Here is a 26,689-nt window from a genome sequence, read left to right as displayed (position 1 = left end):
GTGAGATTGATTAGCTAGACAAATAAAAGTTGGTTTAAAAAACTAAAGGGGTGTCTGTTTTAGTGTCCAAGTTTTTCAACCCATTACATATGTATTGTAGATGATCTCTGTGGAAGGCCAAGAAGATCATCAAGAACCTCAGCCACCAGAGCCACGGCCTGTTCACCCTGCTACCATCTATCAGGCGGAGACAGTACAGGTGCATCAAAGCTGGGACAGAGAGAATGAAAGCACTTCTATCTCCAGGCCACAAGACTGTTAAACAGTCATCCTTGATTTGATTTAGAGAATATTGGTGACTAGCAAATTGGCTTGTCCCAGTGTGTAGAGGTGTCATGACATGTATTGAGTAGATAAATATAGATATACAGTACCAGTCAAAAGTTTGGACACACCTACTCATTCCAGGGTTGTTCTTTATTTTTTATTATTTTCTACATTGTATAATAATAGTGAAGACATCAAAACTATGAAATAGCACATATGGAATCATGTAGTAACCAAAAAGTTGTTAAACAAATTAAAATTAATTTTATATTTGAGATTCTTCAAAGTAGGCGCCCTTTGACTTGATGACAGCTTTGCACACACTTGGCATTCTCTCAACCAGCTTCACCTGGAATGCAGTCTTGAAGGAGTTCCCACATACGCGGAGCACTTGTTGGCTGCTTTTCCTTCAATCTGTGGTCCAACTCATCACAAACCATCTCAATAATGTGTTGAGGTCAGTGATTGTGGGGGCCAGGTCATCTGATGCAGCACTCCATCACTGTCCTTCTTGGTCAAATAGCCCTTACACAGCTATTCCTGTTGTTAATTTGAATGCCATGAATTAAACAAAAGCATTATATACACCCAAAACTACTACAATGATTCAGTAGATCAATAAAGTTGCAGTACTCTAGCAGGTCTCACAGCTGCTTATGCTGACAAAACATGTTAGAGAATAGGTCAGATTTAGCTTTGTGATGCTCATTTCAACTTCCTGTCTTGTTCAGCTTCAGAAAAACAGTAAATATGTCACTTGAAACATCGTTTTTTGGTAATTCCTTATACAAAAGAAAAGAGTTTGACCAGTACAAAAAATTAAGCAGGTTTCAATTAAGCAAGTTTCAATTAATCTAGTTTTAAAATAAAATGTATTAAACAAAAAGTATCCACCCAAACTAATGGTGAAAACTGATCCTCACACCATCTCTATCTGATACATGTTTACTAACTCATTCCCACAGAAAACTGATCCTCACACCATCTCTGACACATGTTGTGTCTACTAGCTCATTCCCACAGAAAGCTGCAGAGGGAAGCAGTACCACCCAGTCAACCATCCTCACAGAGGGTGTTCAACCCTAAAAGCAAATCTAAGGTGCTCTAAATATCTCTACAGTAGAAGCTAACAAAACACCAAAACTGACCAGGTGCACACTGATCAGTAAAGTAAAGAGAGGCTAACATTCTATAACGCTCCCTTTCCTCTGCACAGTTCTCTCACAGTGCGAAACAATAGGATTACAATAGAGTGTGTTACAATTTATTGAGAATTAAGTGATGGAATGATTTTAATCTTCACTAGTCAGAGAACAGATGAGGTTTCTCACATTTATGTATATGTTGGTGTCTTTTTAAGTGGCCATGTTGAGAGAAACTCTTCCAACGGTCAGAGCAGGAGTAAAGCTTCTCTCCTGTGTGTATTTGTTGGAGTGTTCTTAAGTTGCTCTGCTGAGAGAAACTCTTCCCACAGTCAGAACAGGAGTAAGGCTTCTCTCCAGTGTTGAATTATGAACTGTCAGATTGCTTGATATTTTGCAGCTCTTACCACAGTCAGAGCAGGGATACAGATTCTCTCCTGTGTCTATTATTAGGTGTATTTTTTAGCTTTGATAGAATTGGGAAAATCTCCTCAATGTGGGCAGTGGTGAGACTTCTTAGCGCTGGGATCTTCCTGCTGTTGATCTCTTGTTGTAGAGAATGTCTCAATATGGTCTCCTGTGTGAGCAACATCAGAAGAACCAGTCAGCTGGTGTGATATACATGTCAATCACATGTATTTTAAAAAGCCCTTTTTACAGCTGCAGTTGCCACAAAGTGCTTTACAGATACCCTAACCTATCAGGCGTAAAATAAACACCAGAAGCTTACGATTTTCAGGCGTTTGGCTTCCTCTCTGCCTTTTCCCTGAAAAAACAGATGTTTCCGGTGTTCGTTTACTCCACTGAGGGTGCAGGTACTGAGACTAAAACCCCAAAGAGCAATGCAGAAGCATAGTGGCTAGTAAAAACTCCCTAGAAGGAAGGAACCTAGGAAGAAACCTAGACAGGAACCAGACTCCGAGCAGTGGCCGGGCCACTCCAGGACATCACGAGACTTGTCCAGAAGCCACTCCTGCGTTGGCTTGGCTGTGTGTTCAGGGTCGTTGACCTGTTGGAAGGTGAACCTTCACCCCCAGTCTGAAGTCCTGAGCGCACTCTGGAGCAGGTTTTCATCAAGAATCTCTCTGACATCTACTGTCAACTGTGGGACCTTATATAGACAGGTGTGTGCCTTTCCAAATCATGTCCAATCAATTGAATTTACCACAGCTGGACTCCAATCAAATTGTAGAAACATCTCAAGGATAGTCAATGGAAACAGGATGCACCAGAGCTCAATTTCAAGTCTGATAGCAAAGGGTCTGAATACTTATGTAAATAAGTATTTCTGTTTAAATTTGTGTTTTTTTGTAAACATTTCTAAAAACCAGTTTTCATTGGAATTATGGGGTACTGTGTGTAGATTGCTGAGGAAAACGATTTATTTAAGACATTTTAGAATAAGACTGTAAAGTAACAAAATGTGGAAAAAGTCAAAGGGGTCTAAATACTTTCAAAAGCACTGTAGCTAATTTAGAAAAACAGGATTGTCTTTTTCTCCCCTTTTTTAATGTTACAAATAACAATGGAAATCAACAACTGTCTGTTGTCATATGTTTCTTTCTCGTAAGCCTTTCCCATCCTGGAGTCTGAGACCTTGTGGAAATCTGTGGTAGAGAATAATGTATGCCAATTTAGACACTACATTACCCTACAGTAGCTATCATCATCATGCGTTCCATGGTTTAAGCCTATAGCTAGCTATGCCTTGCTCACTAGTTATTGTGTTGTCCAGCTAGCTATAAAAGTGCATGCTAACACGAAAGTTTTGTATAACTAACCCAGGATTGACCACACCCTGTTGTTTACAATGGGGGACTTTTATTACTTAGGCGAACCGTAAATTCCACTGATGTGGATAATTGTTATATTGGCTAGCTTCACACAAAGGTGAGCCCAGCTAGTTAGCAAGTAGCGCCCATATCATAGCTATTTGTCAGCTTTAGGTTAGGTAATTTAGCTAGCTACAGTAGCTAGTCAAGGTTAGAAAACTACCTAGTTAATCCAAACAAAACTTAACATACTACATGGAAAGTATATTCTGTAGAATGCGATATGGTAACTAGTTAGCAGGCCTAACAATAACGCCAGCTAACGTTTAATACCTAGCTAGGTACGTTGGCTAACGTTAGCTAGCTAAGGTTATGGCCCTGCAGTTAGCTAGCTAGCCAAAATGCTAGATAGCTAACTTCCTATGCTAAATCGACCAGCAGAATTCATGTATCCCAAAAGAAAACTAAACAAATTGCATGGAAAACGTACCTTTCTCTCACAATTTTTGCACACTGACCTTCTCGACCCCTGTTCTAAAGACAATAATTTACTTTTTACTCAATACATTTTCCATGACACCCAAAAGGACTCATTACATTTCGAATGCATAGCAGGACCGGAAAATGGTCCAATTCACACACACTTACTAAACATAAATGCTTTGTTTGTAAATTATGTCTTAGTGTTGGTGTGCCCCTGGCTATTAATCATGTTTTTTATTTATTTTTATTGTAATTTATTTTGTTTACAATTTTGCCATCTGGTTTGTTTAATATAAGGAATGTGAATAATATTTTTTACTTTTGATACTAAAGTATATTTAAAACCCTTATACTTTTACTCAAGTATTTTACTGGGTGACTTTCACTTTTATTATTAAGGTGTCTTTACTTTTACTGAAGTATAACAACTGGGTACTTTTATCACCAGTGGCTATTGGTTCACTGTAATTACAAGTAAGTACCCCTCAAGATAGACTTCATTATCACCGGCCAAATCCTGTGTAACACCTGGTAATTACATTGTACTTGTGCAGATATGAAATATACTCTGTGTTGTACTAGTGAATTTGTTCTCCCACTTGGATGTCATTTCCACGGGCTTTAAATGGAGGGCCAGGTTGTCAGGGTGGGTAATGTACAGGTACACATTAATTACTCCTAAAGATACACTTCATTTTAACTAGCTAAATCCTGTAAGAACTATAAATTACATTGTATTTAGGCAAACATTACATGTGCTTTGAAAGTGTCTTATTCCTCATCTGGGATGAGACTCGTATTAGATCTGTTTTTGTAAGCTCAACCAAGTTAACCCAGATGGTATAAGTAATTATCTTGATATTTTTTTACCCTTATTTTACCAGGTAAATTGACTGAGAACACAATCTCATTTACAGCAACAACCTGGGGAATAGTTTTAGTGGAGAGAGGGGGGATGAATGAGCCAATTGGAAGCTAGGGATGATTAAGGTGGCCATGATGGTATTGTGATTTTATTTTAGACCAGAGGAAAGACTGTCTCCTGCTGGCCCTCCAACACCACTTCCAGCAGCATCTGTTCTCCCATCCAGAGACCGACCAGGACCAACCCTGCTTAGCTTCAGAGGTTAGCTAGCAGTGGGATGCAGGGGGGTATATTGCTGGCAATTATTAATTAGAGCCTATAATACGGACCCCATGAAAGGAAGTGTTACCAGCATCTCTTCTTTATGTATACGCTGGTGTGCTTTAAAAAAACCAAGAGTCAATGTCCGCACCCCCGCCGAAATCAAATTAGCTTAATAATAATAAAAAATCCCCATCAAAGCCTTCTGTTTAAGCTAGAGATGTATTTTTGAATGGGCTGTGTCTCAATCCACCACATCCGCTGATGTCGGCCTTCCGCATCTGCGGTGGAAGGTGGCAGAGCTGCAGTGTTGTTTGTCAGACCAGGAGACACCAACTTCTGTCTGTAGCCTACAAGGTGAGACTCACGAACAAGTACATTTTGCTCTGGGATGCCCACAAGTGTCTGAAGGTAGCAGGTACAAGTTTTAAAAAAAATTGTTGAGAAGAATATATTGAAAAAAAGGTTTTAAATACAGGTAAATATATATACACTGCTCAAAAAAATAAAGGGAACACTTAAACAACACAATGTAACTCCAAGTCAATCACACTTCTGTGAAATCAAACTGTCCACTTAGGAAGCAATACTGATTGACAATACATTTCACATGCTGTTGTGCAAATGGAATAGACAAAAGGTGGAAATTATAGGCAATTAGCAAGACACCCCCAATAAAGGAGTGGTTTTGCAGGTGGTGACCACAGACCACTTCTCAGTTCCTATGCTTCCTGGCTGATGTTTTGGTCACTTTTGAATGCTGGCGGTGCTTTCACTCTAGTGGTAGCATGAGACGGAGTCTACAACCCACACAAGTGGCTCAGGTAGTGCAGCTCATCCAGGATGGCACATCAATGCGAGCTGTGGCAAGAAGGTTTGCTGTGTCTGTCAGCGTAGTGTCCAGAGCATGGAGGCGCTAGTACATCAGGAGACGTGGAGGATGCCGTAGGAGGGCAACAACCCAGCAGCAGGACCGCTACCTCCGCCTTTGTGCAAGGAGGAGCAGGAGGAGCACTGCCAGAGCCCTGCGAAATGACCTCCAGCAGGCCACAAATGTGCATGTGTCTGCTCAAATGGTCAGAAACAGACTCCATGAGGGTGGTATGAGGGCCCGATGTCCACAGGTGGGGGTTGTGCTTACAGCCCAACACCGTGCAGGACGTTTGGCATTTGCCAGAGAACACCAAGATTGGCAAATTCGCCATTGGCGCCCTGTGCTCTTCACAGATGAAAGCAGGTTCACACTGAGCACATGTGACAGATGTGACAGAGTCTGGAGACGCCGTGGAGAGCGTTCTGCTGCCTGCAACATCCTCCAGTTTGGCGGTGGGTCAGTCATGGTGTGGGGTGGCATTTCTTTGGGGGGCCGCACAGCCCTCCATGTGCTCGCCAGAGGTAGCCTGACTGCCATTAGGTACCGAGATGAGAACCTCAGACTCCTTGTGAGACCATATGCTGGTGCGGTTGGCCCTGGGTTCCTCCTAATGCAAGACAATGCTAGACCTCATGTGGCTGGAGTGTGTCAGCAGTTCCTACAAGAGGAAGGCATTGATGCTATGGACTGGCCCGCCCGTTCCCCAGACCTGAATCCAATTGAGCACATCTGGGACATCATGTCTCACTCCATCCACCAACACCACATTGCACCACAGACTGTCCAGGAGTTGGAGGATGCTTTAGTCCAGGTCTGGGAGGAGATCCCTCAGGAGACCATCCGCCACCTCATCAGGAGCATGCCCAGGCGTTGTAGGGAGGTAATACAGGCACGTGGAGGCCACACACACCACTGAGCCTCATTTTGACTTGTTTTAAGGACATTACATCAAAGTTGGATCAGCCTGTAGTGTGGTTTTCCACTTTAATTTTGAGTGTGACTCCAAATCCAGACCTCCATTGGTTGATAAATTTGATTTCTATTGATAATTTTTGTGTGATTTTGTTGTCAGCACATTCAACTATGTAAAGAAAAAAGTATTTAATAAGAATATTTCATTCATTCAGATCTAGGATGTGTTATTTTAGTGTTCCCTTTATATTTTTTGAGCAGTGTATATATATATATATATATATATATATATATATAGTTTTCCTGATCTTTCTTTATCTCTCAGACATAGGACAGAAACTTCAAAAGCAACTTCCCTTTGACAATTGTTAGCAATGTTATCCCCCGCTCACTATCAAAAGTATTAGCAACTGTCAGGGTCAATTCCATTTCAATTCCAGTCAATTCACAAAGTATTCCAAATTCCAATTCCACATTTTCCTTGTTCAAAAGCTTTGAATAGAATTGGATGTCAGAATGACAGAATTCAACCGAACAATAGACTGGGTCATAATGTATGGAGGTCTCAATGATCAAGATCATTTATAGATAGAACCTGCTCTTACTATGAACAACAGATTTCCCAATCTTCTTCTCCTCTTCCTCATCTTTAATGTTGACATTCAGCTCCAGTGTTTGACTGCAGTCTTCCAGCTTCACTGATGCCATCTCTGGATCCTACAGTACAAACTAGGCTCCACTGTCACAATCAGGACCAATTGACTGTGGGTTTGGAGTATGGCAGGAGAGAGTTAGGCTGGGTTTGTCCTCACTGTTAATCTGTCAACTCTGAATAGGATCCCAGTTATAAATAGAAGTCTGAGATCAACTTCTTCCCCTGTGCATGCCACATCCCCTCCCATTGTATTATTACATATGAACACATTTTGAACAATTGCTTCCTAAAATTCTGTGGTACTTACTAACAAAATAGGAAAGGTTGTGGTAGACGTGGGCCTTCACTGGCGAGTTCACAGCTCTTCCACTCTGAACAATGGGGCGTGGAAAGGTTAACACAAGCTCCTCTCTGGTTCCATTCGGCAAGAGAGGTCACAGCTCTGTTACTCTGAGCATTCATAACAATGGCACCCTCAAATGCACCATCAATACCAGAGTTCTACAAGACTGTTTATGTAATCAACAGGGCATTTCAACAGCCTGAGCCTCAATATAATCCTGGGCATATATTGAGCTCTAACAATGAAGAATGAATTCTGTAGTGGTGTGAGAAAGGTAACACAAACTTCCTCTCTGGTTCCATCCCCCAATAGTAACTGGGTCATTATTGGATTGTGGTGGTAATGCTGTCCCTGGACTTTGGCACCATAGAAAACACTTTAAAATAAGAAATAATCATTTGTTTGTTTTATTTAACTGTTTTTAATAGGAAACATATTTAAGTAATTTATACTACAAATGGGCTTGTCCCCATGGTGATGTCTAGAGATGTAGTGACATGTTTTGAGTAGATAGACATGTAAATTATTTTGAATACTGTGAATTAAACAAATCATTGTATTTTCTATATAGATAACCAAAAAAACAAAGGTTGACCAACACAAATTCATGTAGAATGTTTATTTTTCATAGGAAGATCAATTAAGTTCATTGCAGTTATCCAAATACATTAACCAGTGACTAAAATAATCAATCTAATTTTCTAAGGCAATTTAATAAACACTTGTAGTCATTTCAGAGCCTGCATATCATTAAACAAAAGTCGTTATGTAGTTAAAAATAATCCACCCAAACTAATGGTGAAAACTGATCATCACATCATCTCTATCTGATACATGTTGTATCTACTAACTCATTCCCACAGAAAACTGCAGAGGGACAACTTGTTGTCAGAGCAAAATGAATTATATGTAACAAAAAGCCATACCACACACTTTAGTATGATACAGTATGCTTTGTTACATTACATTGGCCTACAAATGTAAAATGAGTCGTACAATATAATAAGATTTGTATGACGTATAGTATGTTACGAATTACAATTCGTACAATATGTTACGTATATTTGACTTATTCCAATTTGTTGTTGCTAACGTTAACATGCTAAGTAGTTGCATCCTAATCTAACATGCTTATTAGTACACATATAAACAGAAAAGTATATAGAAACCGGTATATAGTATATAGAGTCGGCTATTTCAGCCACACCCGTTACTGACAGGCGAATAAAATCGAGCACACAGCCATGCAATCTCCATAGACGAACATTGGCAGTAGAATGGCCTGAAGAGCACAACGACTTTCAAAGTGGCATCGTCATGGGATGCCACCTTTCAAACAACTCAGTTTGTCAAATATCTGCCCTGCTAGACCTGCCCCAGTCAACTATAAGTGTTGCTATTGTGAAGTGGAAACGTCTAGGAGCGAAGTGGTAGGTCACACAAGCGTACAGAACGGGACCGCCAAGTGCTGAAGCGTGTAAGAATTGTCTGTCCTCGGTTGCAACAATCACTACTGAGTTCCGAACTGCCTCTGGAAGCAACGTCAACACAAGAACTGTTCGTCAGGAGCTTCACAAAAAATGGGTTTCTATGGCCGAGCAGCCGCAAACAAGCCTAAGATCACCATGCGCAATGCCAAGCGTCAGCTGGAGTGGTGTAAAGCTCACCGCCATTGGACTCTGAAGCAGTGGAAACACGTTCTCTGGAGTTATGAATCACGCCTTATCATCTGGAAGTCTGATGGACAAATCTGGGTTTGGCAGATGCCAGAAGAATGCTACCTGTCCCAATGCAAAGTGCCAGCTGTAACGTTTTCATGGTTCGGGCCCTTTAGTTACAGTGAAGGGAAATCTTAATGCTGCAGCATACAATGACATTCTAGATGATTCTGTGCTGCCAACTTTGTGGCAACAGTTTGATGAAGACCCTTTCCTGTTTCAGCATGACAATGCTCCTATACACAAAGCGAGGTCCATACAGAAATGGTTTATCGAGATTAGTGTGGAATAACTTGACTGGCCTGCACAGAGCCCTGACCTGAACCCCATTTAACAACTTTGGGATGAATTGGAATGACAACTTCGAGCCAGGCCTAATCGCCCAACATCACTTGTGACTGAATGAAAGAAAGTCCCCACAGCAATGTTCCAACATCTAGTGGAAAGCCTTCCCAGAAGAGTGGAGGCTGTTATTTCAGCAAAGGGGGGACCGAGTCCATTTTAATGTCCATGATTTTGGAATGAGATGTTCGACGAGCAGGAGTCCACATACTTTTGGTCATGCAATGTTGTTGCTTATTAGCTAAAATGATAAAGTACATATTGATGCGTTTCTATGTTTTGTAGTAAAAAAGATGGAGAATGATCATTTTCAATGGCATTCTATAATGCTCCCTTTCCTCTGCACAGTTAACACAGTGAGAACAAAAATATGATTACAATAGAGTGTTAACGTTATCAAATTTACTGTTCCCACTTCCTTTATGAGATGAGAATGAGGTGATGTAGTGACTAATCATGGCTGGTCTGAGACAACTGATGAGGCTTCTCACCTGTATGTATACATTGATGTGTTTTTAAGGTGGCCAATCGGGAGAAACTCTTTGCACAGTCAGAGCAGGAGTAAGGCTTCTCTTCTGTGTGTATTCGCTGGTGACATTTTAAGTGGATCTGTTGGGAGAGACTCTTCCCACAGTTAAGGTGGCCAATCGGGAGAAACTCTTCGCACAGTCAGAGCAACAGTAAGGCTTCTCTCCTGTGTTTGTGCTCTGATGAACTCTTAGCTCAGTTGACGTTGTAAAGCATTTTCCACAGTCAAGAGCAGGAGTAAGGCTTCTCTCCTGTGTGTGTTCTCTGATTTCCTTTTAGCTCAGTTGATGTTGTGAATCATTTTACAAAGTCAGAGCAGACGTAAGGCTTCTCTCCTGTATGTATACGTTCATGTCTTTTTAAGTTGCCCAGTCGGGAGAAACTCTTTCCACAGTCAGAGCAGGAGTAAGGCTTCTCTCCTGTGTGTGTTCTCTGATGAATTTTTAGGTTAGTTGATGATGTGAAGCATTTTACACAATTAGAGCAGAAGTAAGGCTTCTCTCCTGTGTGTGTTCTCTGATGACTTTCAAGACCAGAGTATGTTGTGAAGCATTTTACACAATCAGAGCAGGAGTAAGGCTTCTCTCCTGTGTGTGTTCTCTGATGAACGTTTAGGTCATTTGATGTTGTGAAGCATTTTAAACAGTCAGAGCAGAAGTAAGGCTTCTCTCCTGTATGTATACGTTCATGTGTTTTTAGGTGGCCCAGTCGAGAGAAACTCTTTCCACAGTCAGAGCAAGAGTAAGGCTTCACTCCTGTATGCATACGTTCATGTGCTTTTAAGTTGCTCAGTAGAGAGAAACTCTTCCCACAGTCAGAGCAGGAGTAAGGCTTCTCTCCTGTATGTATACGTTCATGTGTTTTTAGGTGGCCCAGTCTAGAGAAACTCTTTCCACAGTCAGAGCAGGAGTAAGGCTTCTCTCCTGTATGTATACCTTCATGTGTTTTTAGGTGGCCCAGTCGAGAGAAACTTGCCCCACAGTCAGAGCAGGAGTAAGGCTTCTCTCCTGTATGTATATGTTCATGTCTTTTTAAGGTGCCCAGTCGAGAGAAACTCTTTCCACAGTCAGAGCAGAAGTAAGGCTTCAATCCTGTATGTATCCGTTCATGCACTCTCTGATGAACTATCAGAACCTTTAATTTTGTGAAATCCTTCCCACAGTCAGTACAGGAATACAGATTCTCTCCTGTGTGTATTTTTAGGTGTATTTTTAGCTTTGATAGAAATGGGAAAATCTCCTCACAATGTGGGCAGTGGTGAGAACTCTTAGCTCTGTGATCTTCCTGCTGTTGCTCTATGGATATAGAACATTTCTTAACATGGTCTCCTGTGTGAACAACATCATAAGAACCAGTCAGTTGGTGTGATATACAGTACCAGTCCAAAGTTTGGACACACCTACTCATTCCAGGGCTTTTCTTTATTTTCACTATTTTCTACATTATAGATTAACAGTGAAGACATCAAAACTATGGAATCATGTAGTAACCAAAAAAGTGTTATATTTTAGATTCTTCAAAGTAGCCACCCTTTGCCTTGATGACAGCTTTGCACTCTTCGCATTCTCTCAACCAGCTTCACCTGGAATGCTTTACCAACAGTTTGAAGGACTTCCCACATATGCTGAGCACATGTTGGCTGCTTTTCCTTCACTCTGCGGTCCAACTCATCCCAAGCTATCTCAATTGGAGAAGGCCGGATTCACGTAGTCTCCTCTGAACAGTTGATGTTGAGATGTGTCTGTTACTTGAACTCTGTGAAGCATTTATTTGGGCTGCAAATTCTGAGGCTGGTAAATCTAATGAACTTATCCTCTGCCGCAGAGGTATCTCTGGGTCTTCCTTTCCTGTGGCGGTCCTCATGAGAGCCCAGTTTCATCATAGTGCTTGATGTTTTTTTGAGACTACACTTGAAGACACTTTCAAAGTTCTAGAAATGTTTCGCATTGACCGACCTTCATGTCTTAAATGATGTACTGTCATTTCTATAGCACCCCTACCGTGTCACAACACAACTGATTGTCTCAAACGCATTAAAAAGGTATTTCACAAATTAACTTAAGGCACACCTGTTAATTGAAATGCATTCCAGGTGACTTCCTCATGAAGATGGTTGAGAGCATGCCAAGAGTGTGCAAAGCTGTTATCAAGGCAAAGGGTGGCTACTTTGAAGAATCTCAAATCTAAAATATATTTTTTATTTGTTTAACACTTTTTTGGTTACTACATGATTCCACGTGTGTTATTTAAAAGTTTGTTTTCACTATTATTCTACAATGTAGAAAATAGTAAAAATTAAGAAAAACCCTGGAATGAGCAGGTGTGTCCAAACTTTTGACTGGTACTGTCAATGTCAATCAAATGTATTTTATGAAGCCCTTTTTACATCAGCAGTTGTCACAAAGTGCTTTACAGAAACCCATCCTGAAACCACAAAGAGCAAGCTATGCAGGTATAGAAGCACAGTGGTCAGGAAAAACTCCCTAGAAAGCAGGAACCTTGGAAGAAACGCAGAGAGGAACCAGGCCCAAAGGGGTGGCCAGTCCTCTTCTGTCTGTACCGGGTGACATATGTATTCATATCAGTAGGCTGTACAATACAGGGGAATAAAACTATTCTAAAAGTGGGTAAGAGATGAAAGCTAAAAAGGGGCGTGTCATCCTCCACTCACTGTCACAAGGGTTAGTAACTACACAGACTCATTTCATATCATCCTCCACCTCACCATCACAAGGGTTAGAAACTACACAGACTCACTTCATAGAACTTTAAAACACTGGCAGTTTGTCTACTTCACATCTTCAGTCTACTCTCTGATCACTGCAGACAGACCAGTTAATAAAATAAATGCTGACAATACTGGTGTCAAACCATACAAGTCTCAGTAGCATGAAATAACATCTACCTTCTCAATGAAATAGTTATACTGTAACTTTTTATGCACAGTGGGAAAATGGAATGAATAACACAAACTTAGTTAGATAGAACCTGCTCTTACCATGATTAACAGATTTCCCAATCTTCTCCTCCTCTTCTTCATCTTTAATGATGACATTCAGCTCCAGTGTTTGACTGCAGTCTTCCAGCTTCACTGATGCCATCTCTGGATCCTGCAGTGCAAACTGGGCTCCACTGTCACAATCAGGACCCAGTGACTGTAGGTTTGGACTCAGTGTGGAAGGAGAGAGGCAGGCTGGGTTTGTCCTCACTGTTGATGTTACCGGCCTCAGACTTAATTCTAGTCGTCCTGTAGTAACAATGAGAAACAGACACAGTTCTGGCACTTTCTTTATTCTCTAAAAATATATTATATTTCTTATTCTCAATTATCTAATTCAGTGCTTGACTTGGACTGAAATAGGTGCCCGTACTGTTTATATTTAGGTGCAGGAGCTCCACAATACTGTTGAACTAATATTCTATAAGAGGAACATGAGCTCAAACAGTAGACATTTGAGGTGCCGGTACTCAGCTCCGGTGAGCTCCTATCCAAGTCAAGCACTGATCTCATTTCAATAGATCTGGTAGCTAAACACTGACAACAAAACATAAATTAATTAATATTAGACAAAGTACACACTTTAAAATTAGTATACACAACATAAATTAAGATACACAATGTAAGTGCACTTAAACTACAGTAGATTTCCCAAATTCACATTGTTGTAGGCAGCACTATGTGCTATTTTCCTTAATAACCTTGTCTTCACTTTATTATTTCAATCAATTGTATTTCTCGTTCACACCATAGTAACATTTATAGATAAATATAAAAACAACTTAATGTGTCTGAATATTAGTACACATGTAGAAAACTGATAATCATTACATTCAGCTTCAAAACTCTAGTGTGACCGTGAAATTGTCTCTCTGCACCAGCACTGAAGCCCGTTGGCGCAGACCAAGTGGACAGCGCCATTTTACCAGCTTCTGAATTTTATACAAAACCAATAACATGCTAAACATTAACTCCGAAATCTCAAATAAATGTATTCTTTATTAAATGACCTTGAGGAAATGATGTACATCCATTCAGACAAACCCAAAGCTTCTAGCTGTGTGACTTAAAATAGTTGATCACAATCACTCGGTTTGACTCAAAAATAACAACCCTTACCAAACGTGATAATACCTTAACGGATGTTACCTAACATGGTATGACATGTTCTTCTGATATTAGGAAGTTTAAACCTGCCATTACATACCTGTAGTAATAAATAGAAACAGACACAAAGCTTATCTTCTTAACATAACAGTTCTGGCGTTTCTTTATACTGAAGAATGTTGTGTGCCTGCCCTGAACTTCCTGTTCCCCCACTACCACAGTGCAGCCACAGATAGAACAATGAGACAGATGTTTCACCAGATGTATAGATGTGAAGCATTCGCTTAGTGTTTCCACTCACTACCAAATATGGAAGTGAGAGGAAGCCCGCTGGCCAGCAGTGGACATAGGAGATTTGCTGTACAGCCCTGATCCTTGACACCTCAACCTCTTTCACCCTAACAGGGCACTTGGGGTATTCGGGAATATGACCCCCACCACATTTGCATCATTTTACATTCAGTCTTAACATATTCCTTCCGTCTGCAAACACTTGACATGTGGCCAAACCTTTTACATTTCTTCCATTGCATCGGGTTTTACACCAACTCTCTCATGGGGTATATTATATCCCAGCTTTACATATGGTGGTAGATACTCTTCATCAAACATCAATAATAGAGATTAACTTTGCTCCTTTTTGACATTCTCCATACCGGTCAAATATTTTTATTTATTTTTATTTAAGCTTTATTAAACTAGGCAATTCAGGTAAGCACAAATTCTTATTTATAATGACGGCCTACAAGGGAACAGTGAGTTAACTGCTTTGTTCAAGGGCAGAACGGCATATTTTTACCTTGTCAGCTCGGGGATTCGATGCTCTAACCACTTGGCTACCTGCTGCACGTCAAGCGATGTGTCCTTCTTCTTCTTCTTTGGGATTTGGTTGGCGAATCGCATCGAACTTTTACGTGCATACACCGCCACCTACTGTACTGGTGTGAGGGATTTCACAGCCGACATACATTCAATGTATTGATACATAATTCATACACAGAATTGACCTGCCAACTATTAGCCCTCTAAAAAATGGGAGGATAAATGTTCTTGGTTCACGCAGGTGACTGATCTCCTCAGACCAATTGGCAGTACGCCCAAAACATTGTTCTGGTAACCAAAAGGGATATCTCAGTTTCAAGGTCTCAGCTTGGAGAAGAAAAATCCTCATGAGGTATTGGTCGGTCACATGCAGGAACCAAACTTTAATGATGAATTAACTAAATCATGCAAATATAACTTGTCTGCCTAAGCAGTATATAGGAGAACTAACGGGACTGCCCCGGCAGAGCTCATTATTCATTTAACTTCTCTAGGGTAGGGGGCAGCATTTTCACGTTTGGATGAAAAGCATACCCAAATTCAACTGCCAGCTACTCATCCCCAGAAGATAAGATATGCATATTGTCAGTAGATTTGGATAGAAAACACTGAAGTTTCTAAAACTGTTTGAATTATGTCTGTGAGTATAAAATAACTTATTTAGCAGGCGAAACCCAGAGGACAAACCATTCAGATTTTTTTTTTTTTTAGTCACTCTTTTCAATGAGGTTTCATTGGGAAACCAGATTTCTAAGCGACCTGCTTGCAGTTCCTACGGCTTCCACTGGATGTCAACAGTCCTGAGAAATTGGTTGAGGTTATTCCTTTGTTTATTGAAGAAGTACGGCCATCTTGAAGTCGAGTCACTCGAGGTGTCCTGTTAGATAGAAGCGCGTGTGTCACGATCGTGTTGACATGAATGAGAGGACCAAGGCGCAACATGATATGAATACATCTTCTTTATTTACAACGACGAAGATGATCACGAAAGACTTAAACAACACTAACAAAAACAACAAACGATCGTGAAACTTCAAACGCAAGTGCATACACAAACTACTTACGTCGACATATACATATACAATGACCCACAAACAGCTAAAGCCTATGGCAGCCTTAAATATGGCTCCCAATTAGAGACAACAGAAACCAGCTGTCTCTAATTGAGAACCCATTCAGGCCACCATAGACTTTCCTAGAAAACTACACACCCATAGACACAGCTAGATACATACATTCAACACAAAACCATACACTACAACCAACACCCCCTCTACCATAGAATACCCCAAACACACACATACCCCATGTCACACCCTGACCTAACTAAAATAATAAATAAAACAAATAATACTAAGGCCAGGGCGTGACATAACCCCCCCCTTAAGGTGCGAACTCCGGGCGCACCAGCACATAGTCTAGGGGAGGGTCTGGGTGGGCTTCCTTCCACGGCGGCGGCTCCGGCACTGGTCGTGGTCCCCACCCCACCATAGTCATAAGGGGCAGCACCGGGATAAGGGGCAGCACCAGGATAAGGGACAGCACCAGGATAAGGGGCAGCACCAGGATAAGGGGCAGCACCAGGATAAGGGGCAGCACCAGGATAATGGGCAGATCCTGGCTGGATGACGGCTCCGGCGGATCCTGGTTGGACGGCTCATGGCTGGCTGACAGATCTGGCTGCTCATGGCTAGCTGACGGATCCGGCTTCTCATGGCTGGCTGACGGATCTGGACGCTCATGGCTGGCTGACGGATCTGGACGCTCATGGCTGGCCGACGGCTCTGGCAGATCCTGTCTGGCCGACGGCTCTGGCAGATCGTGTCTGGTTGGCGGCTCTGGCAGATCCTGTCTGGTTGGCGGCTCTGGCAGATCCTGTCTGGTTGGCGGCTCTGGCAGATCCTGTCTGGTTGGCGGCTCTGGCAGATCCTGTCTGGTTGGCGGCTCTGGCAGATCCTGTCTGGTTGGCGGCTCTGGCAGATCCTGTCTGGTTGGCGGCTCTGGCAGATCCTGTCTGGTTGGCGGCTCTGGCAGATCCTGTCTGGTTGGCGGCTCTGGCAGATCCTGTCTGGTTGGCGGCTCTGGCAGATCCTGTCTGGTTGGCTGCTCTGGCAGATCCTGTCTGGTTGGCGGCTCTGGCAGATCCTGACTGACGAATGGCTCTAGCGGCTCCTGACTGACTAATGGCTCTGACGGCTCGGGACAGACGGGCGGCTCTAATGGCTCTGGACAGACGGATGGCTCAGACGGCACTGGGCAGACGGATGGCTCAGACGGCGCTGGGGAGACGGATGGCTCAGACGGCGCTGGGGAGACGGATGGCTCAGACGGCGCTGGGGAGACGGATGGCTCAGACGGCGCTGGGGAGACGGATGGCTCAGACGGCGCTGGGGAGACGGATGGCTCAGACGGCGCTGGGGAGACGGATGGCTCAGACGGCGCTGGGGAGACGGATGGCTCAGACGGCGCTGGGGAGACGGATGGCTCAGACGGCGCTGGGGAGACGGATGGCTCAGACGGCGCTGGGGAGACGGATGGCTCAGACGGCGCTGGGGAGACGGATGGCTCAGACGGCGCTGGGGAGACGGATGGCTCAGACGGCGCTGGGGAGACGGATGGCTCTGGCCGGATGAGGCGCACTGTAGGCCTGGTGCGTGGTGCCGGAACTGGAGGCACCGGGCTAAAGGCACGCACTTTCAGGCTAGTGCGGGGAGAAGGAACAGGGCATACTGGACCCTGGGAACGCACATTAGGCCTAGTGCGTGGGGCCGGAACTGGTGGTACCGGACTGGGGACACGCATCTCAGGGCTAGTGCGGGGAGCAGCAACAGGATGCACAGGACTCTGGAGACGCACAGGAGGCTTAGTGCGTGGTGCCGGAATTGGTGGTACCGGGCTGGAGACACGCACCATAGGACGAGTGCGTGGAGGAGGAACAGGGCTCTGGAGACACACTGGAAGCCTGTTACGTGGTGTAGGCACTGGTGGAACTGAACTGGGGCGGGGAGTTGGCGCCGGAAATACCGGACCGTGCAGGCGTACTGGTTCCCTTGAACACCGAGCCTGCCCAACCTTACCTGGTTGAATGCTCCCCGTCGCCCGACCAGTGCGGGGAGGTGGAATAACCCGCACCGGGCTATGTAGGCGAACCGGGGACACCATGCGTAAGGCTGGTGCCATGTATACCGGCCCGAGGAGACGCACTGGAGACCAGACGCGTTGAGCCGGCATCATGGCACCTGGCTCAATGCCCAATCTAGCCCTACCAGTGCGGGGAGGTGGAATAACCCACACCGGGCTATGAACACGTACAGGAGACACCGTGCGCTCTACTGCGTAACACGGTGTCCGCCCGTACTCCCGCTCTCCACGGTAAGCCTGGGAAGTGGGCGCAGGTCTCCTCTTAGCCCCCCCCAGGAATTTTTTTGGGCTGACTCACAGGCTTCCTACCGCGTCGTCGTGCTGCCTCCATTCGCCGGTATCCCTCACACTGCGCCAGAGAATCCCAGGCTGGCTCCGGCACTCGCCCTGGGTCGATCGCCCACCTGTCGATCTCCTCCCACGTAGTGTAGTCCAGATTACGCTCCCATTTCCATTCCTCCTTGCGCTGCTCCTGTTGCCGCTGGTCATGTTGCTTGGTCGTAGATTGGTGGGTCATTCTGTCACGATCGTGTTGACATGAATGAGAGGACCAAGGCGCAACATGATATGAATACATCTTCTTTATTTACAACGACGAAGATGATCACGAAACACTTAAACAACACTAACAAAAACAACAAACGATCGTGAAACTTCAAACGCAAGTGCATACACAAACTACTTACGTCGACATATACATATACAATGACCCACAAACAGCTAAAGCCTATGGCAGCCTTAAATATGGCTCCCAATTAGAGACAACAGAAACCAGCTGTCTCTAATTGAGAACCCATTCAGGCCACCATAGACTTTCCTAGAAAACTACACACCCATAGACACAGCTAGATACATACATTCAACACAAAACCATACACTACAACCAACACCCCCTCTACCATAGAATACCCCAAACACACACATACCCCATGTCACACCCTGACCTAACTAAAATAATAAATAAAACAAATAATACTAAGGCCAGGGCGTGACAGCGTGAGCAGAAAGCTGGCTTTAGTTGGTTTTAATCCTGTATTGAACACAGATCATCCCGCCTTCAATTGTATCGATTATTAATGTTAAAAAATAACTAAAGTTGTATTACAAAAGTAGTTTGAAATTTTACAGGTAACCTTTGAGATATTTTGTAGCCACATTTGAGCAATTTGGAAGCGGTGTTTTTCTGGATCAAACACGCCAAATAAATGGACATTTTGGATATATATATCGACGGAATTAATCGAACAAAAGGACCATTTGTGATGTTTATGGGACATATTATAGTGCCAACAACAGAAGCTCGTCAAAGGTAAGGTATGAATTATATTTTTATTTCTGCATTTTTTGTTTACAATGGTGCTATGCTCAGATAATATCATCGTATGCATTCGCCGAAAAGCCTATTTGAATTCTGACATGTTGGCTGGATTCACAACCAGTGTAGCTTTAATTTGGTATCTTTCATGTGTGATTTAATGAAAGTTTGATTTTATAGTAATTTTCATTGTAATTAATTTTAATTTGGCACTCTGCTTTTTCTCAAGCTTTTTGCCAAGTGAGACAGTAGCGTCCCGCCTCAACTCAGATCTTTGGATATAAATATGAACTTTACCGAACAAAACATACATGTATTGTGTAACATGAAGTCCTATGAGTGTCATCTGATGAAGATCATCAAAGGTTAGTGATTAATTTGATCTCTATTTCTGCTTTTTGTTACTGCTCTCTTTGGCTGGAAAAATGGCTGTCTTTTTCTGTGACTTGGCTCATACCTAACATAATCGTTTGGTGTGCTTCGTCGAAAAACCTTTTTGAAATCGGACACTTTGTCTGGATTTACAACAAGTGTATCTTTAAAATGGTGTAAAATACTTGTATGTTTGAGGAATTTAAATTATGTGATTTCTGTTGTTTTGAATTTGGCGCCGTGCAGTTTCACTGGCTGTTGACGAGGTGGGACGGTACCGTCCCACATACCCTAGAGCAGTTAAGTTTGACTGAGTCCCGGGCCTCCCGGGTGGCGCAGTGGTCTAGGGCACTGCATCGCAGTGCTAACTGCGCCACCAGAGTCTCTGGGTTCGCGCCCAGGCTCTGTCGCAGCCGGCCGCGACCGGGAGGTCCGTGGGGCGACGCACAATTGGCATAGCGTCGTCCGGGGTAGGGAGGGTTTGGCCGGTAGGGATATCCTTGTCTCATCGCGCTCCAGCGACTCCTGTGGCGGGCCGGGCGCAGTGCGCGCCAACCAAGGGGGCCAGGTACACGGTGTTTCCTCCGACACATTGGTGCAGCTGGCTTCTGGGTTGGAGGCGCGCTGTGTTAAGAAGCAGTACGGCTGGTTGGGTTGTGCTTCGGAGGACGCATGGCTTTCGACCTTCGTCTCTCCCGAGCCCGAACGGGAGTTGTAGCGATGAGACAAGGTAGTAATTACTAGCGATTGGATACCACGAAAATTGATGAGAAAATGGGATAAAAAAAAAAAAAAAAGTTTGACTGAGTCCCTTTGTGGTGATTTTCCACAACTAAAACCCACCACCCCATTCCACTATTTAACCCTATCTAGTCCTATGCCAGACCACTACCACTCAACACCCTCTGCAGCTGTTCTGCAATAAATCCTCGTAATCCCAAGTACTTCTTTGCCGCGGCCACCACAACCTCTATTTGCTGTTACTTTCTATCCATTTCTGCAGTACAATTGACAATCATGGCTATAAATGCTAAAAATCCCACCTTGCTGAAGCACATATTCTTCCCATCTCTCTCTCTCTTGGTCTCCCCCCCCCCAACCCCCTGCCCCCCCCCCCCCCAACCCTATTTTTACGCTGCTGCTACTCTCTGTTTATCATATATGCATAGTCACTTTAACTATACACTCATGTACATACTACCTCAATTGGGCCGACCAACCAGTGCTCCCGCACATTGGCTAACCGGGCTATCTGCATTTCTCCTGTAGCTCTTCTAAAAGTTCTGTGTGATCCTCCATTTCATATTCACTCAAAACATTCCACTTTTCTCTGGGAGACTAGTCAGGATCGAGGGAAAGGTGAACGGAGCAAAGTACTGAGAGATCCTTGATGAAAACAGCAAAGACAATGCAGGAGTGGCTTTGGGACAAGTCTCAATGTCCTTGAGTGGCCCAGCCAGAGCCTGGACTTGAACCCGATCGAACGTCTCTGGCGAGACCAGAAAATAGCTGTGCAGCAACGCTTCCCATCCAACCTGACAGAGCTTGAGACGACCTGCCGAGAAGGGAAAAACTCCCCAAATACAGGTGTGCCAAGATTCTAGCGTCAAACCCAAGAAGATTCGAGGCTGTAATCGCTGCCGAAGGCGCTTCAACAAAGTACTGAGTAAAGGGTCTGAATAATTGTATAAATGTAATATTTCCTTTAAAAAAAAAAGATATATATATACACATTTTGTAAAATGTCCCCAAAAACTTTTTTCTTTGTCATTATGGGGTATTGTGTGTAGACTGGTGAGGGAAACAAACAATTAAATTTATTTTAGAATAAGGCTGAAATGTAACCAAATGTGTAAAAAGTCAAGGGGTCTGAATAATTTCCCAATGCACTGTGTGCTGAATCCTTTCAGAAAGGTTGCTTCCCCTCCTCTCTAAGGAGTGTTTTACTCTCATTCTGAAGCCTGATAAATCCCCAACAAAATGTGAAAGTTACAGACCGATTCCCCTTCTGAACTCCCACTCAAGAAAGTGCTAAAGCCTTAACCAGGAGATTGGATAAACTGCTCCCATATCTAATATACCAAGACCAAAATGGCTACGTGAAAAACCATCAAGGTTTTCACAATGCGAGGAGAGTACTAAACATAGTGCACATGTCACGGGTCCCCTGACCCTCCTACTGCCATACTCTCACTTGATGCAGAGAAGGAATTCCATAGAGTCGAGTGGTCTTATTTCAAGTTTTTAAGAGATTTGGGAACTACTTCTGTAAATGGAATAAGATATGATATACCGACCCCACTGCAGAAGTTGCAACTAACAACTTGTTTTCACAACCTTTTAAGATTTTTCAGGGGACGAGATAAGGACAAGTCCAGGACTCTTTCTTTTAGCCATTGCAGTAAGGGCCCACCCGTCAATTAGTGGAATTAAAACATTGAACATTGAGTGAACCTGTATGCTGATGATACCCTCTTATTCCTAACAGATCCAAAGAACTCTTCCCTCTCCAATTTAATTAATAACTTGTCCGTTTTTTGGGTTTAAAGTTAATAAAACCAAATCTTCCATCCTTTTCCTCAACAAGCAAGATACTGAATCCAGTTGTACAGCATTTATTTGTGAATACAGAACAAGGTTTCACATATCTTGGTATTAAAATCACACCAGAAATTAGCTCCCTGAGCTCAACAAATTATGAACCCATGGTAACGAGTGTAACATAATCCATCAACAGATTAACATTACTGCACAAAGTACAGCAATATATGGGTGAATCCCCTGTATTATCCAGTTTTACACCAATTTGGGACAATGACAATTTCACAGCTGGTAAAATTGATTGGGGTTAAAAGAATAGACAAGAAAAGGACTAATACAATAAAAAGGGCTCATGTCATTTGAAGAACTAAAGGTCAAATTTAACTTACCACAAAGCATTTTTTTTAAATACTTACAAATTAGAAGCTTTCCAGTCTAAAACAATCAGCCCTACAAAATACTTTTGACAACTTTAGAAACGCTCTCTGTTAATGTGTGTTATGGGAGAGGTCACATGATGTCATTATATGGGAAAATGGTAGCTACTCATAAAGACAGCTCTGATAGTAAGAGACTTCAGTGGATACAAGATATGCAGGAAGATATTTCAGCAGAGGACTGGGGTATGATATGCTCTAGAGCTCAGATACAGACAATAAACACCCCCCTGAGATTGTTGCAATATAATTGGATAATGAGAATATGTATCACCCTTGTTAAGCCCCAAAAATTTGACCTCAATACCTCAGACCTGTGTGTTAAATGTAACACACATTTAGGCACCTTGTATCATTGCCTGGAGGAATGAGATACAAACGTTTTGGAGCTCAGTATTGCGCTATCGCTCTGAGATGACCTTTACCCCAATACCACTAATCCCTAAACTATGCCTCCTAAATCTTTACCCAGAGAATATCTCTTTACATAGGAAAGAAAAGAAAATGGTTGACCTCTGTCTATTACAATCTAGACGTTCAATTGCTCTCCACTGGAAGTATGTCAGTTGCCCCTCACTTGGTCATTGGTTAAAATAATTAACATCAAGTCTAACTTTGAAAAATGTACTTATATAGTGAAAAAGAAAGCCCCAGAGTTTCATAATATTTGGGATCTGTTTTGTGAGTTTTTGCAAACCGGTGATATTGTAGAAGCATTGAAACTGTAAATCTGTATATTGTCTATATTTGATGTGAATATTGGCTCTAGTCAAAGCGTAATCTGCATCATCTACAACTGTGTATTATACTTTATTTCTATTATTGGATTTCTTTGTTTGGTTGTTATGTTTTCATCTCTCTTTGGGTTGGGGGGGTGAAAAAGAAAATACAATTGTATTTATGTAATTGTTCTACTTGGAACTAATAAATATTTGTGTAAAAAAAAAGAATGATGAGGGCACTGTGTTCTTGGGGACCTTCAATGCTTCAAGGGGCTCCCGAATGACGGGAAGCACTGCATCTCATGAAAACATTTCTAAAAACCTGTTTTTTCTTTGTCATTATGGTGTATTGTGTGTAGATTGATGAGGATTTTTTATTTATTTAATCCATTTTTAGAAATGTGGGAAAAGTCAAGGGGTCTAAATACTTTCCGAATGGGAGAGGGGGATACCTAGTCAGTTGTACAACTGAATGCATTCAACTGAAATGTGTCTTCCGCATTTAACCCAAATCAAATGTATTTATATAGCCCTTCTTACATCAGCTGATATCTCAAAGTGCTGTACAGAAACCCAGCCTAAAACCCCAAACAGCAAGCAACGCAGTCCCTCTGAATCAGAGAGGTGCGGGGGGCTGCCATAATGGACATCCACGTCTTTGGCGCCCGGGGAACTGTGGGTGCCTTGCTCAGGGGAAAAAGACAGATTTTTACTTTGTCAGCTCAGGGATTCGATCCAGCAAACTTTCGGTTACTGGCCCATCGCTCTAACCACTAGGCTACCTGTAAGTATTCATATCAGTAGGCTGTGCAATGCAAAAGGGGAATACAACTATTCTAAAAGTATGTCAAGGTTCATTTTATAGAACTTTAAAACACTGGCAGTTTGTCTACTTCACTTCTTCAGTCTCCTCTCTGATCACTCCAGACAGCCCAGTGAATAAAACAAATGCTGGCAATGCTGGTATCAAACCATGCAAGTCTCAGTAGCATGAAATAACATCTACCTTCTCATTGAAACAGTTCATCATGAAACAGTTCTACTGCAACTTTTCATACACAGTGGGAAGTTGGAACGAACAACAAACTTAGTTAGATAGAACCTGCTCTTACCATGAGAAACAGAATTCCCAATCTTCTCCTCCTCTTCTTCATCTTTAATGTTGACATTCAGCTCCAGTGTTTGACTGCAGTCTTCCAGCTTCACTGATGCCATCTCTGGATCCTGCGGTGCAAACTGGGCTCCACTGTCACAATCAGGACCCAGTGACTGTAGGTTTGGACTCAGTGTGGAAGGAGAGAGGCAGGCTGGGTTTGTCCTCACTGTTGATGTTACCGGCCTCATACCTGAGTCGGCAAGTAGAAGAGAAACGGACACAAAAGTTATTGTCTTGACAGTTCTAGCACTTACTTTACTCTCTATTAAAAAATAGAATATATTTATTGTTCAATTATCTAATTCAGTCTTGGACTTTGACTGAAATACTTGCCGATACTCATTTTGGGTGTGCTGGTACTGTTTATATTTAGGGGCAGGAGCTTCATAATACATTTGAGCTAATACTTAACCTGTAGTAGATAAATGCATAAATGACTCAAAAAACATTTAGTACAAGGTTAGTTAGTTTTATTTTCCTTAATAACCTTGTATTTACTGTATTACTTCAAAAACACAACACAGTAGTGCAACCGTAAAACGTGTAGGAGAGAGGCAGGCTGTCTGTCCTCTGTTGATATTACCAGCCTCAGACTTAATCTGAGTCAGCCAGTAGTAATAAAGAAAAACGGACACAAAAGTTAGTCTTGATAGTTCTGGCACTTAATTTATTATCTAAAAATATTGTTTATATTTAGCTGCAGGAGCACCACAATACTGTTGAGCTAATATTCTATAAGAGGAACATGAGCTCAAACAGTAGAAATGTGAGGTGACGGTACTCTGCTCCGGTGAGCTGCTGTCCAAGTCAAGCACTGATCTCACTTCAATAGATCTGGTAGCTAAGCATTGACAACAAAACATTAATTAATTCACACTAGACAAAGTATACACTTTAAATTAGACTACACAACTTAAACACACTTAATCTATAGTAGATATCCCCTATACACATAAATGCATAAATGACTCAAAAAACATTTAGTACAAGGTTGTAGTATGTTGTAGGTGTAACGGATGTGAAATGGCTAGCTAGTTAGCGGGTGCGCGCTAGTAGCATTTCAATCAGGTACGTCACTTGCTCTGAGACTTAAGTAGTGTTGCCCCTTGCTTTGCAAGGGCCGCGGCTTTTGTGGAGCGATGGGTAACGACCGTGCTTCGTGGGCAACCGTTGTTGATGTGTGCAGAGAGTCCCTGGTTCGCGCCCGTGTCGGGACGAGGGGACGGTTTAAAGTTATACTGTTACATAGGCAGTACTATGTACTATTTTCCTGAATAACCTTGTCTTCACTGTATTATTCCAATCAAAAACCAATAGTATTTCCGTTCACACCATAGTAACATGTATAGATAGACAGAAACAACTGAATGTCTCTGAATATTAGTTCACATGTAGAAAACTGATAATCATTACATTTAGCTCCAAAACAGTAGTGCAACCGTAAAATGGTCTTTCTCTCCTGCACCCTCACTGCCTAAACTGATGTGCGTTAATGCAGACCGAGGGGGAACCGCCATTTTACCACCTCGTGAATCTTACACAAAACCAAAAACGACACATAAAACCCAGAACTCTAAAATAAATTGATCCTTTATGAAATTACCTTGACAAAATGATATAACGTTACATCCACTCAGAGACTAACTTTAACCCAAAGTCTCTATGTGACTTGTAAACAAGAAATCACGTTCACTCACGCTGTTTTGACGCCAAAATAGCACATAAATCCTTCACCAAATGTGATAATACCTTGACGTATTTGTTACCTAGCATGTTATGACATGTTCTTCCGATATTAGAACGTGCTATTACATACCAGTAGTAATATATTTGAAAAGGACACAGAAGTTGTCGTTTCGACTGCACAATTCTGACGTTTCCTTTATTCTGACGAATGATGCGCGCCTGCGCGGAAC

General features: G+C 42.6%; 3 protein-coding genes across 6 annotated transcripts in view; all 3 read right to left on the bottom strand.

Moving 5' to 3' along the window:
* The window catches only part of LOC129860157 (zinc finger protein 501-like), a 188,260-nt gene that overhangs the window by 41,751 nt on the left and 119,820 nt on the right, over positions 1-26,689 (bottom strand). The gene's annotated exons all lie outside the window — the stretch shown is intronic.
* The window catches only part of LOC129860173 (zinc finger protein 883-like), a 127,304-nt gene that overhangs the window by 17,720 nt on the left and 82,895 nt on the right, over positions 1-26,689 (bottom strand). The window lies entirely within an intron of this gene.
* On the bottom strand, positions 400-26,689 carry LOC129860162 (zinc finger protein 660-like). Of its 4 annotated transcripts, none has more exons than XM_055930523.1 (4): positions 26,471-26,684; positions 24,730-24,963; positions 13,161-13,409; positions 400-1,986 (listed from the first exon to the last, which is right to left on the bottom strand). In XM_055930523.1, exons 1-4 carry the CDS (start codon positions 26,544-26,546, stop codon positions 1,901-1,903), a joined length of 645 nt encoding a protein of 214 aa, XP_055786498.1. In that variant the 5' UTR covers positions 26,547-26,684; the 3' UTR covers positions 400-1,900. The 4 variants fall into 4 exon arrangements, with proteins under 4 accessions (XP_055786498.1, XP_055786497.1, XP_055786496.1 ...); XM_055930522.1 differs by lacking the exon at positions 400-1,986 and adding an exon at positions 8,179-11,490 and having other exon boundaries at positions 26,590-26,689; XM_055930521.1 differs by lacking the exon at positions 400-1,986 and adding an exon at positions 8,179-11,490 and having other exon boundaries at positions 26,471-26,682.

The sequence above is a fragment of the Salvelinus fontinalis genome, chromosome 7, assembly GCF_029448725.1.
Source record: "Salvelinus fontinalis isolate EN_2023a chromosome 7, ASM2944872v1, whole genome shotgun sequence".
In the NCBI taxonomy this organism is placed as follows: Eukaryota; Metazoa; Chordata; class Actinopteri; order Salmoniformes; family Salmonidae; genus Salvelinus; species Salvelinus fontinalis.
This window is presented reverse-complemented; position numbering and strand designations above follow the sequence as displayed.

Bases quoted from the DNA above. Each gene is read 5' to 3' on its own strand.
- LOC129860162 (XM_055930521.1), bottom strand. From the start codon at position 26,546: ATGCTAGGTAACAAATACGTCAAGGTATTATCACATTTGGTGAAGGAT. The intron at 24,964-26,470 runs GTGAGTGAACGT...TTGCCGACTCAG, and splicing joins TATTTTGGCGTCAAAACAGC to GTATGAGGCCGGTAACATCA. The intron at 13,410-24,729 runs GTAAGAGCAGGT...TTGTTACTACAG, and splicing joins TGGGAATTCTGTTTCTCATG to GACGACTAGAATTAAGTCTG.